A 15,346-nucleotide genomic window follows, 5' to 3' on the forward strand; every position below is an offset into this window, starting at 1 on the left:
AGAACCAACAGCAATCTGACTGTATCTCCTAACCGCCCCCCTCTGGCACAGTAGTAGGAAGAATTACATGCAGCTTCATGCTGCCTGGGGGGGTGGGAGCTGCAGCCACAGATCTCACTCCCTCACTTTGGGAACACAAGGAGTTTTAACTTCCCCTACAAGGAAAACCCACTTGGTTTGTGGCTTTCAAGGTCAGTGCCTCTAAAACTTGAGTTCTGAGATCCTGGAAAGCAGATTGAAGAAGACATACCTTCAGGAAGACATCCAGATCTATTACTCCCCGCCTCAAGGCTTCTCCCAGGTAAAAGATAGTGTCTTCAATAGCATTTTCCTCTGCATACAGATTTAGGATCTGTTTGTATAGTGGGGCTGTGGGAATGATAACTTCATCAATATCATTGTTTTCAGACTGATTTTCCATTTTCTCCAGAGCAGAACTGAGTTCTTCATCCTTCTTTCTCAAAAGTTCTATGTTTTTATCGACCTCAGCCTGAAAACAAAACAGTCCAAGCATGAGGACTTTATACTTACTGTACATAATTATCTGCTGGTCAAAAATCTACAACTCAACTTTACCAAAACAGACCTGTGAAATAAAAAGGCAATACTTAAAACAACTCATGGTTGAGATTAATGTTTCAAATAATATACTGGCCAAAGGGGACGAGGGGTGATGTAACATGCTGAGAACAGAATAAATTTTTTTTAAAAGGTTTTATTTATTTAATCGAGAGAGAGAGAGAGAGAGAGAGGCAGAGAAGCAGGCTCCATGCAGGGAGCCGGGTCTCCAGGACCATGCCCCGGACTGTAGGCAGTGCTAAACCGCTGAGCCACCCGGGCTGCCCAGAATAAATTTTTTTTTAAGATGTTATTTATTTATTCATGAGAGACAGAGAGAGAGATAGAGACATAGGCAGAAGGAGAAGCAGGCTCCCTGTGGGTCTTGATCCAGTGACTCTGGGATCAAGCCCTGAGCAAAAGACAGATGCTCAACTGTTGAGCCACCCAGGCGTCCCAGAACAATGTTGAAAATACCCTGAGCTGAGCACTTCCAGTGACAGTGATAAGCTTGTTACTTATTAGTGACAAATGATGTTACAAACTAAGCCACCAGACAAGATACCTTCTAGCAGGAGGTTCCTTATATGAAAATCATAAAAGAGGTCTTTTTTTCCAAACAAATTGGCAGCTGCTACAGAGAAGGAACTTTCCTCTGTCTATACAGAAGATTAATCGATAGAACCCCAAACACCTGAACTTTAGTTACAAGATATTGTAGGTGGTGCTTGTGGGCTCAGAATTGTACTGCTGTCAATTTCCTGAATTTTTAAAAATCGCTGGCTACTACTGTGAAGTTGACTTTACATACTAGAACCATTCTGTGAGACTAATGGGCACACACAAACCACTGTCCCCAGAGTCCTCAGACACATTTGTTGGAATAACTTCTGCATGGGAATGAAAAGTGGTGAGTGAAACTGGCATTTAAATTATGCTAGTGCTTCATCATTAAGTCACATGGGCACAACAGTCTGATAAAAATGTGAGGAAGTTTACGAGCTAAAGGCTGCATACACTACGGATGACTGAGTACAAGGGCTCCCTGACCTTTAAGTGTGAACCCGTGGTCTGAAGATCTTCATCATGGCTTAGAATTCTCTCAGATTCTTATTTCCTGGTTACATCAAGCATTGAAACAATCGTCCTTGGTTTCAAACCTTGTCCCGCAGGATGAAGCTGGTCCAAGAACTGGTCTAATTCCCCTCCAGCTCCCAAACACCAAACTGCAAACACAGGCTCCGTTTCTAACAAAGCTATAGAGAAGCTAAATTCAAATGCTTAAAGACATGCAGAATTTTCTCTTACTAGACCCACAACTTCCAGGGTAACCAAGGTGTAGATATCTAAAAATTGCAACTGATCAATGAGTTACTTACCACTTCTTGATCTAAACGGGTAACCATTTCTTCCAGTTTCTGATGACCTTTTTTCAGGTCTTCCTCTGTTCGTTTCAAGGCATTGAGCTCTGCCTGGGCACGATCCATTTCCTCCTTCATCCGCCATCTCAGCTTGTCACTGACTGCTGAGATGAGAGAGGCTCGGATGGTGTCCTCGCTGATGGTGCCATCCCTACTGGGGCCTGCAAGGAAAAAGGCAGAGGCTACTGGCTTAATTTCCCATGCACTTCCTATTCCTTTCACAGGAACCTTCCGAAAACAGGACAAAGTGAGTTGACACTTTCAAAGTGGGAGGAAAAAAATTTTATAGTCAATCTTATAATTTCATCAAAAATAACATTAAAATCAGAGTTGAGAAATACTTTCCCTGAAAGGAATTACTATTATTAATCCATATTTACTTGCCTTCTGTACTGATAGGTGAAATAATCAGCTTTTTTCTCAACGAGGCCGGAGCTGTGTCCCTACTGTTATTACTCGATCTTCAACAAATGGGACAAATTTATACCAAAGAAAAACATTTGATTCAGGCCAAATGCATGGTCTAGTTTCACTGCTAAGCTGAAGGAGACAGGAATCTACTGCAGAGGCCAGTAAGAGGACTGAGAACGGGCAGTTTCCATGCTGTAAGGTTAATAAGGCTTCTTCCCTTCTACATGACTTACTCCTTTACTCTTTACCCAAAGTAAAGAACAGATGAGCCAGAGAGAGTGATGTATAGAAAATTCAATAGCTGATGAACTTGTTTATTCTCAGATTTCTTACTATTCTCTTTAAAACATCCCTTCTTCAGTGTCCTACAAAATTTCCTTGCATATTTCAGATCAAATAATGGGCTGATTAAGAAAAGAATGTCTAAAAGGCTTCTGAGGAGGAGAAAGATAGGTTAAGAAACACTGCTGCGATCCGTCTGTGATTCTTGCTTTTCTATGGGATGTTGTGTTGCTACTGTAAACTTGTACTTGCTGCCTTATCACCACACGCCAACCTCATCCCCAAAATTATGGTATACGTTTGCTACAACAATTAAATTATACTAATCACAACCTAGGAAAGGCAAAAACTTACTAATACGAAAGCCTGTAAATGCCCTGGGTGTGCTAACTACCTACTAGATGACCCTGCTTTTTTTTTCCACAGCCAGATCTACCTCTTTCTTTAACAAACTCTTAAATCATTCTAACAAAAACAGTTTAATGTTCTTAAATATCAGATCCCATCTTCTCTCTACCATTAAATAAGGTTAAGGCTAATCTTCATTAATGATCTTTCCTTTATTAACCCTAATTAATTCCTACTAATAGTTCTTAATATTTATCAGTTTAAAAACACACTTTGAACTTTAAAAAATACCCCAGAGTACAAAAAAGACAAGGATCTGCCAAAAGCTTCCTGCCTGACACTGGAATGTCAAGATGAGAAGGGCAACCAGATCACTGGAAAAGGAGGCACGTACTTACCTCAACATGGTCTGGGCCACCACCCATGTTACAAACCAGGAATTGGGCTTTTGTTTTTGTTGTAACACCGAACAGGTCGGAAACTTAACTTTGGTTTGCGTATCAGAAGGGGCAGGTTGTTACAGAAACAATGTTTATTATTCCATCCCATATTAAGTTGCTTTAAATCAATTTTTTTTCAGGTTTAAATGGAATTAGCATTTTCCCTAAACCTCTTGGTTGGTGTGAGGAACTAAAATTGTAAATTGGTTTTCTCCTCCCTGGCAAAAATGGCAAACCAAAGCATGTCGAAGAGAGAATTTCGGTACCATTTCTTGGTAAAAACTTGGTGTCCCTTTGGGACAGGAACAGTCTTATCTGTAAAGAACTGGACTCCTGGAGGGCTTAGCACTGAACTGTGGTAGCTGCTCAGGCGGAGTTATTTGAGTAAATGAAAGCAGTGAGTGTTAAAGTCTGCAGTGTTAAATATTTTACGCTATTTTTTGCTTTTCGACACCCTTTCCAACACACGTCCCTTCAAGGCAGTAGAGTTGTGTGGTTATTTATACGCAGCAGTTAAAGTGTTCCATTGATCTGTGTAGAAGTTTTCTGAAGTAATGAAGGATGAAGTGTATTTTTATAACCATCTGGGTTTTTCACACACCAAGTTTTGTTAAAATTATTACCTTAAAGTGGATCAACTTACACTGATGTGAAGTTTTCAAATTTCTTTTTAAAAACACACACTGACATTCTGGAATTAATAGTTTCTCTTATGAAATACATTAAAGGAAACACTACCATCCAGCAACAAATAAGGCCTTCCAAATGAGTCTCCAGCTAAAGCCATTAACACTCAAAATGGGATCCAAGCTGAGGCAGCAGCTTTTGATAAAGGTCACAGTTCACCTGAGGAGGGTGGAAGTGCCAAGATTAGACCCTGTCCTTTCCTCTGCCACACAGACCTTACTATGTAGTATATTTAAACATTTTAAGCCCGCCCACTTTCTAAAAAGAAGAGAATTTTTAATTAAGATCTGGAATATGAATGCCAAAAAAGAAACCCTATTAAAATTCAAAATTCCATGAACCTTGACAGTTTAAGGGATTGTTTACACAAATAATAAAGATTTGGTGGGAGAGTCTCTTCTTCTTGATCACTTTTCAAACAAAATAATTTTTTTGCCCTCAGATGTCATAAGAGAAATTTTAATTTCCTTATACGCTCTATAACAAGCCTAGGGTTAAGAAGAGTTTGTGGCAAATCGCCATACCTCAAATCCCCACACTGACCTTTTCCCATGCAGAGTCAGATTTCAGAAGTGCCCTTCTACAATTCCAGATTAGCAGCAATGAATAGGTAACAAAGATTTTGAGAAGTAATCCTAAGCAAAACCTCATTTAATGTTAGGTAGGATCCAATTACTGAACGTAAGTCTTAGGAACTAAAAGGTAATTTAAAAAAACGTTTCCGGGCAGCCCTGTGGCTCAGTGGTTTAGCACCACCTTCAGCCCAGGGTGTGATCCTGGAGACTCGGGATCGAGTCCCATGTCGGGCTCCCTGCATGGAGCCTGCTTCTTCCTCTGTGTCTCTGCCTGCCTCTCTCTCTCTCTCTCTGTGTGTGTGTGTCCCTCATGAAAAAATAAATAAAATCTTTAAAAAATAAAGAATAAATTTAAAAAGTTTCCTACTATAAGGAAACCAATATATAACCCAATAGACCTGATAATTCAGCAAATAATTCAGGCTCATATCTTCAAAGTGCACTAGTACAGACTACCTGATTTAAAAGCAGACACTTAAGACAATCAGTTTTATTTCCTGCAGTGCTTGATCAGTTTCCCGTAACTCAAAAAGATCATTTATATTAGAGAATCCAGGATAATCCCAAAGTACAAGATAACCGAACAGTAACCTTTCAAAACATTCAATTTACTAAAAACAAAAACAGTTTATCCATTTCTCTCATCCTCCAACCCGGTCTTCTAGCAACCCCCTCTCTGTGTTCTCGTATCTGTGAGCTCGGCTTGCTTATGTATTGCTTGGCTTATTTACTTTTTAGATTTCACATAAAAGTATCATCATAAGGGTAGTTGTCTTAGATTTTATTTCGTCTGACTAAACACTAACCTTTCTGAACTTTCCTCTAACGAGCAAAAGTGAATCACTTGCTCAGACCCACATAATGGTCTTTGGTTTGGTATCTGTGCTACAGATCAAACTGTGGAGCCTAAGCAATCCCAAAGATTAAGTTACTATCCCTCAGAAACCAGATCAAGCCCATATTTCCTTTTATAATAAAAACACACAAAAAATAGGTCAATCTCTGAAGTAGAAGGAACATTCAAATAACTGTGAATAAAGGCATTCTGATTCATGCTATTAAGTACAAAACTGGCAAAGCCATAAGCTGCTTAAAAATAGCTTTCATATAGTCTATGAATATGTAAGCTTCTAATACTACTACCATTCTCTGTGTAGGCTATGGGACTTTTCTTCCAAAGAAATCAGGGGACCTCAATTTATCTTTGATTTTTGTTTTAAAGATTTTATTTATTTATTTGACACAGAGTGTGACCAACCACAAGTGGGGGGAGCTGCAGAGGGAGAGGGAGAATCAGGCTCTCCACTGAGTAGGAAGCCTGATGGGGGGCTCTGTCCCAGGACCCTGAGATCATGACCTGAGTTGAAGGCAGATGCTTAACTTAGCCACCCAGGCATCCCTCAATTTATCTTTTAAACACTATCAGGGCAGTAATCTTTAAGCTTAAGAAAGTTTCTATAACCACTATCAGTAAGAGAAAGGGTACTTAAAACCATCAGCAGGTTTATGCTTCTTGAAAATAAACATAAACCACAAGGAAAGGTGTACATTAGTTTACATGAAAATTCAAGTTTTCAAAAGTAAGGTAAGTAGGTATGAACCTACTGAGGTATGAACCTCATTAAAATAGGACACCAGGGGTGCCTAGCTCAGTTGGTTGGGTATCTGACTCTTGTTTTCGGCCAGGTCATGATCTCAGGGTCCTGGGATCGAGCCCCATGTCGGACTCTGCACTCAGTGTAGAGTCTGCTTGTCCCTCTCCCTCTGTTCCTCCCCACTGTTGGCACTTGTGCTCTGTCTCGCAAGCAAGCAAGCAAGCAAGCAAGCAAGCAAATAACTAACTTTAAAAGAAAGATAGGATACCAAAGTAGTTACTACTACAAACTAGACATGGTGCTACACAATCATAAAAAACGAGAGATGCGACTAGCAGGCAGAAGCACATGAGAGGGCGCCAGATTCTGGAAGGACAGTTTCTATATGCTCATAAACTCACTAATCCAGGATGGCCGGAGAGGGAAGAACACTATCAGACAGAACGGTCAAGAAAACCTCATGTTTACCAACTTCTATTTTCGAAGGAATGTTACTCCATAGGAAGCTTATTTTTCTTCCAAGTTTTTTTCCTCTTCATTAAATAAATATTGGACGCCTGGGTGGCTCAGTGGTTGAGTGTCTGCCTTTGGCTCAGGGCATGATCCTGGAGTCCCAGGATCCAGTCCCACATCGGGCTCCCTCTGCCTATGTCTCTGCCTCTCTCTGTCTCATAAATAAATAAAATCTTTGAAAGAAAAAAAGAAAGAAACAAAGACCAACAAATGGAAGATGTAGAAATAATTCTGCTGCAGCATTTACAAGATTTTCTGCTCCTAACATTTTTTTAAAAATTTATTTATGATAGTCACACACACACACACACACACACACACACACAGAGAGAGAGAGAGGCAGAGACACAGGCAGAGGGAGAAGCAGGCTCCATGCACCGGGAGCCTGACGTGGGATTCGATCCCGGGTCTCCAGGATCGCGCCCTGGGCCAAAGGCAGGCGCCAAACTGCTGCGCCACCCAGGGATCCCTGCTCCTAACATTTTAATCCTTACCTTATTTATTTGACAGAGAGCTCAAGGTGGAATGGAGTGGGGGGCAAGGCAGGCAGAGGGAGAAGCAGACTCCCCTGCTCAACAGGAAGCCTCACACAGACTTGATCCAGGACGTTGGAATCATGACTTGAGCTGAAGGCAGACACTTAACCAACTGAGCCCCTGAGGCGCCCCTGCTCCTAACATTTAAAAAAAGACTTTAATGCAGGTAAAACCAGTTTCTGAAATGTCTGTTAAGAGTATTCTACCAAACTTATTGTTTCTGATCCTTATTTATGATTTAGGAAAAAAGTCTTAAGATGACATGACTAAACTCTGAGGTTGTGATATACAGCACTTAGGAAGATTTCCAAAAGAAATTCTATAGTAGGTACTGGCTTTAACTCCTGGGGTTACCAGTCATAATTTTCTAGTAAAGAATGGAGGTGTCCTGTTGGGTGTCATAGCATACAATGACTCACTGATTAAGGCCACACTTTTTAGTTACTAGACAAAATTACATTAATCATATTAAACTCAAAAGGGTACTCATATATCTATGGTGCCAGGGTAAATGTGATAGGAGGAGCATCATCAATTGAATATTGATATATTTCCCTAAGCATTTTGCTTGGTAACTCCCAGCTAGGATATTCCCAAAAAATGACAAGAAAAAAATACCAGTGGGGATAAGCACTATAACAAACCCCAAATCATAGCATATGTATTTTAAAAGTCTGAAGACTAGGATTCAGAACTATAAGTCAACTACAATCATCGACATAGTGTCCTGAAATAAGCCTCCAAAGAGAACTTTCACACTGACAAGGATCAAAGGACTGTCAAACTTTTACACCTCTGTGCATTTGACTGGGGCAGAGTGGGTGGTGGTGGTGGTTGGGAAGACACCACCTACTACCTTACTTGATGCTCAGATCCATCATTTTTTTTTTTTTTTCAGATCCATCATTTTTTTAGGGATCTTGTATGTGAGATGGCTTAATTATTATATTACTATATTAATTATACAGTTATAGATAAAAGTTTGTTTTGCTCTACAAGTAATAGAAAAAAGGATCTTTTTAAAAAAATTTATTTATTCATGAGAGAGAGAGAGAGAAAGAGAGGCAGAGACACAGGCAGAGAGGGAGAAGCAGGCTCCATGCAGGGAGCCCAACGTGGGTCTCGATCCTGGGACCCCAGGATCATATCCTGGGCTGAAGGCAGCGCTAAACCGCTGAGCTACCCGGGCTGCCCCCAAAAAAGGATCTTTGTATTAAGTTTCAATACATATTACTAGTTAGACTTTTTTTTTCAATGTGAACAGATTTGTTCCTTTCAATGTGAACAGATTTTTCAATGTGAACGGATTTGTTCCTTCATTACTAACAACATATATAACAAATTCAGTGTGACATTGACTTCTCAACAGAGTCTAAACAATGGAAACAGTCCTCAGGAATTACAGCTTTGAGGTTTTGTAGAAATTCATTTTGTTTTGTAAATGTAAGATCCATTATAAAAATAAAGTTTGGTTAGGATACTCTGAATAGCTGTGGCTAAAATTAAGTGAAATATTTGTATGTTTTGCTTTAAAAATAAGAGTCAAAAGTTAAATTTGATTTGGGCCCTAACATATCTCTCTGTAAAATATTAATCGAAGTCCTAGGACAGTGTAACAATGTAAAGGAAATCCTGTGTAAGGCCAGTAAGTTAAAACATACCCAAGGGCTTTATGGTACTGACAGATTTTAAAAAGAAAAACCCTGAGCTAGTTTACTTGGGGATTTGAAACATGACGGAGATCTAACCCATGCACACATATCAGGGGAGGGGGACACTGAAGTGGACAGGGCTGATCAGAAAGCACACGTGACTGACTACCTAACATCATGATGGCCAAAGCTTGGCCGTTAGCAGTTAACAACTCTACCAAAACATTCTGAACTGAGTCCTTGCAAAGTAGCTTAATGAATGTTACCTTGGGCTTAGGAACAAAAGTATCCAAGTGGGATATAGGACAAATGGCAGGATAAACTTTTCCAGTCTTGAAAAGAAACTATGAAAAAAGAACACAGCATGTGTTTCAAGGGAAAAAAATTGTCCAATACCCAAGATTTATGTGTTTTTTTTGTGTGTTGGAAATACAAAAAGGAGTTGTACATAAAAATGTGAGGCTTCTTTTTATTGATATCTTTTAAAATAAGTGAGAAGCATTACTTCATATACATAAAGCAAAACCTTCCATTTGGAAAGTGGAAATGGGTTTCCATTTGAATATAGAAAAAGTTAATTATATATATCCCAAAGGCACATCTACCCCTTCTCATGATTATTTGATTCAAAGAACTCTTTCTCAAGATGTGCATTAGCTACATGATTTCTCTCAAGGATAAGAATCTTAACAACAGATCCAAAGTATCCAAAGAATAGATTCTATTCCAGGTTAAGTATAAGGGCAGAAGCACTTCATTTTGTTAATTTCTCTCCTCAAAGTTTCAAAACACTAAGTAAATCAGGGTGAAGACCTCTGTAACCACTCTCTGATAAAAGGACTTCACTGAGAAGAAATAAACCTGGAGATTCTGGCACAAAGGAAGTATGGCTGATAGTATATCCTCTGATAAACTTCAGAATGGAGCCAGTTAGTTCACAGACTTTCTTCACACACACAGTCATAACGTGGGGAGGTTTCATTAGGTGGCTCCACGCTGTTGAGAGCACCACGCTGGACCACACTATAGTGACATTCTCGAACACTGGCTTGATAACCCCCAATCTTTCTTAATCCAGATTACAATATCCAATCACCTCATCATTCCCAAAGCACTGCCACCAGATGCACCACTGACACCGCTAGCACACAGGCATCTGGCAGAGTGGGAATTAACCACTCCCACAGCATGCTACTCTTCCCTATCCAGCAGAATTTGGCCTTCTCCACTGAGATGCTTCATTGGGGACTAAAGCTTCTCTTAAGTACCCATTTGTCAGCCTAGAAAACATACATCCATACCTACTTAAGCTGTCTTCTGGTATCTGCTGTTAAGAGAACATAAACAAGTATTCATGTTGTCTCCTAAACTTACTCTTTATAACTTGGTTTGGTGGTCAAGTCATTTTAAACCTTTAAGATCAGCCTTCAGGTTCTTACAGTTTTGGCAATACCAACTTGGTGAAAGTTATATGCCTAGTCCTAACAGAAGTGTTTCACTCTTAAACACATACTTTAATCCAAAGAAACAGAAATTTAAGTTTTTAAAAATTTAACTTTTACCCTCAGTTACCAAGAAAAGTTTCTCTTCTGATGCCTCTGTTGATAAACAATGCTTACAATGGACAGAAAATCTAAGGAAAGTTGTGCAAATTCCACATCTTTTTCCAGTAGAAAATGTTTTTGATAGTTGCAAAGATGATATACTAAAAATACACCTGGTCTTACAAATGACTCCTAGGAAAAATTTGAGTTATGGATCACCACTTTTTCTCCCCTTATATAATACAAGTGTATTAAAATATCACTACAGTTGCCCAGACATGATAGAAAAGCAACATGGACAGGTTTTTAAATTATTCAACAGCTGTCTTCACTGCTTACTGCCCTCAGTGGGCTTCAATTTCACAGGAGTGGCTTTACGTCAGATAAAGTGGGACGCTATCTAATAAAAAAGCTATACAATGAAATGACAAAACAAATTCTGATTTTCTTTTAAATATTTAAAATCTACATTGAGTGGAATCAGAAAGAGCTATTTAAGTCCCAGGATCTACATCCATCCTCATTCTTCTTCAGTACTTTGTTTAAAGAAGTTGCTATAAGGAATACAATCTCCATGACTTCATTTTTATTTTATTTTTTTTAAAGATTTTTTGAGTGCCCCCCATGCGTGCATGAGTGGAGGTAGGGGCAGAGGGCGAGAATCTTCACACAGATGGAGCAAGGAGCCTGCTGTATGTAGGGCTCTCAAGACCCATGAGATCCTGACCTTGAACCGAAACGAGTCAGACACTCAAGCGACTGAGCCACCCACACGACCCTCTATTACTTCATTTTTATCTTTTAAAAAATTTTTAATAAGATTTTATTTATTCATGAAAGACACAGATAGAGGCAGAGACACAGGCAGAGGGAGAAGCAGGCTTTCTGAAGGGAGCTCGATGTGGGACTTGATCCAGGGATCCCAGGACCACGCCCGATCTGAAGGCAGATGCTCAACCACTGAGCCACCCAGAGGTCCCTATTCATTCTTAAATGGTTCTTTTACTTCATGATATTGGGGATAAATACCAACACCTGCACAGGCATTCATATCAATAATAAAAAGACATGTTGTTGATGTTTTCAGTCAGGTGCTTGTTTTACACCATAAAATCAAAACCTATACAGTGAAACTATAAAGTTATACAAAGTACAAGGATAAACAAACTGCATTTGTTCTCCCTCATGGCCTCGGTAGTACAGAGAATAATAACAACACAATCCTGGCAGCCACTAATATACTGAGGAAATGTTGACTATTTGTGAACTCTAACATTCAAATACTTTTATGCTTCTGCTTTCCTGTATTACAGTTTTGAGGTCCAACAGTGTTGTGTACAATGATGAAAAAAATTAAGTAGGCAAGCAAGGTAGAAAAATACATATTAAAGGATAGCCAAGATTATCATAAAATGTTTCTAGCCTAAGAAAGTACTCTTGAAAAAATATATAATATAAATTTCTTTGATGACCTGTTCTAAAAATATAAACATTAAATGTGATTTTAAATACACCATTTCCCCCACATTCCTGATTTTTGGATATGTGGAAATAATCTAGTCTAAGCTATAAAATGCTTCAAACCTATGGCTTCCTCCTATGGCTTATAATGAGTTAACACAGGCACCTGAATGGTCGGTTCAGTCTAGGCCTAAGAACTCTGGGTTGAATTCTGAGTGAAACGGGGAAACACTGCCAGGTTTTGAGCATGGGGGTGACATCATTTATGTTTTAATATGATTAATCTGGATGCTGTGTTTAAAACAGAATATAGGGCCACAGACAAACACAGAAACCTTTTGGGAGGCTTTTGAAATAAATTAGATGAGAGACAATGTGCTGACTTGGACTCGCACTGGTTATGATCAGATTCTAGATCTATTTTGAAGACAGTAGGTTCCTGATGAAGAATCTAGGACGATGCCAAAGTAAGAGGACTGAGTAGGTATCAATGGAGATGGGGAAGCTGTGTAGAAAGATGCAAAGTTTAATTCTGGTCATGTTGGACGAGATATCTGCTAAATATCCACATGGAGGTAGTAAGAAGGCAAGTGCTATGAGGATCTGGAGTTCAGGCTGGAAGCATACATTTGGGAACTGTGGACACAGAAATGGCATTTAAAGCTAAGACTGGAGGAAATCACCAGGTGAGTGAGTACAGTGAATGCTAAGAACTAGGGCAAGAGGCCCACCAACATTAAGAAAAGGAGGGACCCGTAAAGAAGTCTGAGTATGTGTATTTGCGAGCCAGGAGGAAAACCGAGTATGGCATTCCGAAAACAAGAGAGGAAAGTGTATCAAGGAAGGAGTAACCAACTGTGCCAAATGCTACTGACAGGCAAAGTAAGTGGAGAGGAGTAACTACTTGTCGGATTCAAGCCTGTAATGGTCATTAGTGACCTTGACAGAAGCAGCTTTAGTGGAATGGTATGAAGGAATCCCAAACGGAGCGACTTAAGAGAGAAGAGGAACTGAAGATAATGGAGTACAGATAATTGTTTTGAGGAGTTTTGCTTGCAGAGGGGAATGAGGAAATGGAATAGTGATGAGAAAATTGAACCAAGAGGAGGATTTTTAAAGGTTAGTTTGGGGCATTATTTTTTTGTGTGTCGATGAGGAGCAATCCAGCAGAGAAGAACTGATGATGGGAGGGAAGGACTGCTGAAATGACTGGCCCCCGAGTGAGGGAGAGAGGATAAGATCTTGTGGAGCAAAGACAACTAATCTATGAGAGAAGGCAGGTATGTGGTACAGGTAGTGGCAGACAGGTATGCAGTGGGGTGGGGAATCTGTAGAAATTCTTGTACTGCTTACATCTTCGCAGTTGAAGAAAATTATACTTCAGGCACCCTAAAAAGCCAACACTAAACAGCAAGAACTACTGGCCTGTAATAATTTGCAATATACCCAGCAGTGCTTTCTTCTCCTAAAGATGCTCATCTGTTTTTACATATAACCAGGCCAGGGAAATCAAAGTATCCGTTAATAGTTCAACCCATACAAAGTTCATCAACAAAAATATGTGACCCATAGGAAAGAGTGAAAAGAGTCAATCATTTCTTTTTGTGCCTTACTAGAAGGCTCATTTACATAATGATAAACCACCTACTTCAAGTTCTGGATTATAGGACATTGACCATTAAGAGTTTTTCCTGTAACAAGAATATTCTAACATTTCACATGTAAAAATGAAACACACTTTTCACAACAGGAGACCATGACTTTGGGAGAAAATACAGTTTTGAAGAGTACTTACCAACAGTGGCCACAGGAGGCTGGGAAGGGTACTGAGAACTTGTTGTGGCAGGATACTGACCACCAGGTGGGTAAGGACAGCCTGGATAACCACTGAAAAAAGAATTTAAAAACCCATTAAATGTTAAGATGACTCAACACTAGAGTACCTTTAAGAACCCCATTCAGGATGCTAAGCTTGACATTTTGTTGTATCAGTTGATGACTTTTAAAGCTACAGGTGTCTATTCAAATTAAGTTCTAGAGAAGTTCCATTAATGACATTGGGTCTTCAGTAAATGGTTAAAATATTCTTGTTTGGCCCTATTTATTGATGGTTGCCTTCACAGGGATCAAAAAGCAACTAGAGTATTTCTAAGGGCAGGTGGACAGTATCAAAACTGAAAGTAACCACAATTTTGTGAGAACTTTCTCATTCCAATTAATTAGCATACCAGGGAAATTATATTATTTAATTTTTACCTATGGTTCATTGATAGCCTTTGTGAGTATCTGATCTGAAAATTCTCCTCTTTAAACAGTTTTAAAAATAATAATCTCATGCTGTGGATAGTTTGTCTCACTCATTTATTCATATCAGAGTCAAGAGAAACTTTCCTTAAAAGTATTCTCCTCCAATCTTTTATCTAACATTGTTTTTTAAAAAATCATTAACAGGGCAGCCCCGGTCGCCCAGTGGTTTAGTGCCGCCTTCAGCCCGGGGCGTGATCCTAGAGACCCGGGATTGAGTCCCACATCAGGCTCCCTGCATGGAGCCTGCTTCTCCCTCTGCCTCTCTCTTTCTCTCTTGTGTCTGTCATGAATAAATAAATAAAATCTTTAAAGAAAATAATTAATAATATCCCTGATAGTCATCTTTCTCTATTGAACACTGAATATCATTTTGCTATAACTTCTACCTAATGGTCCTAAATTGGCATTCTGGAAAACTAACTGAATAGGAGACTTCTAACATCAGCCTTCTCTTTTTAGGTGAAATCTTTTAAATTCCTTCAACCATTCTTCACAGGACATGATTTTTCAGGTCTAGTGACCTTCCTCTGAATGCTTACTGGTTTAGCAGTGTTTCCCTTACAATGGGAGAAGAAAAGTAAAACAAGATGATCACTAGCTACCTGTTGGGCAACGAATCTTGATTAGTTTTCAGATCTATGACAACTGCAATTCTGATCAATATGCCTTGTACAGGTCCACTAAAATTACTATGAAACCCAGCCAGTTGAGAGTCTTGGGGTGAGAGCCCTGAGTTTGGAGTCAATAATCCCTTTCCAGTGCAGTGGCTCAAAGATTCTACTGTTTGTACTACCAGCTCACACTTTATTGCTTGTCCCCAACAAAAAAATTTTGTAGAGCTTGTTGAAGATTCAATGTAATCACAATACTCCCTCATCTATCAGTATAAAAGCAAAATCAAAGAAGAAAACAGCAGGCAATTCTGTTCCTCCCAGACACATGCCAAAAGCTTACTGAGCGCTGCTTTTGTTTCTGGTCTCTTTAGTAATAGCCCTGCTACTGTGGTGCCAGGAAAC

The 15,346-nt window shown here is 39.4% G+C and overlaps 1 protein-coding gene and 1 long non-coding RNA gene across 6 annotated transcripts in view; one reads left to right on the top strand and one right to left on the bottom strand.

The window, feature by feature from the left end:
• The window catches only part of LOC112667732 (uncharacterized), a 44,510-nt gene that overhangs the window by 18,627 nt on the left and 10,537 nt on the right, over positions 1-15,346 (top strand). For all 5 annotated transcript variants that reach the window (XR_007404713.1, XR_007404716.1, XR_007404715.1 and 2 more), the window contains exon 8: positions 192-7,532. This is a non-coding gene — a long non-coding RNA (uncharacterized LOC112667732). The remainder of the gene's footprint in view (positions 1-191; positions 7,533-15,346) is intronic.
• The window catches only part of TSG101 (tumor susceptibility 101), a 42,266-nt gene that overhangs the window by 1,280 nt on the left and 25,640 nt on the right, over positions 1-15,346 (bottom strand). The window contains exons 7-9 of the mRNA XM_025459716.3: positions 13,819-13,910; positions 1,938-2,140; positions 251-490 (exon numbers count right to left, since the gene is read on the bottom strand). Coding sequence (XP_025315501.1) covers positions 251-490; positions 1,938-2,140; positions 13,819-13,910 — 535 coding nt within the window. The remainder of the gene's footprint in view (positions 1-250; positions 491-1,937; positions 2,141-13,818; positions 13,911-15,346) is intronic.

The sequence above is a fragment of the Canis lupus genome, chromosome 21, assembly GCF_003254725.2.
Source record: "Canis lupus dingo isolate Sandy chromosome 21, ASM325472v2, whole genome shotgun sequence".
NCBI lineage: Eukaryota > Metazoa > Chordata > Mammalia > Carnivora > Canidae > Canis > Canis lupus.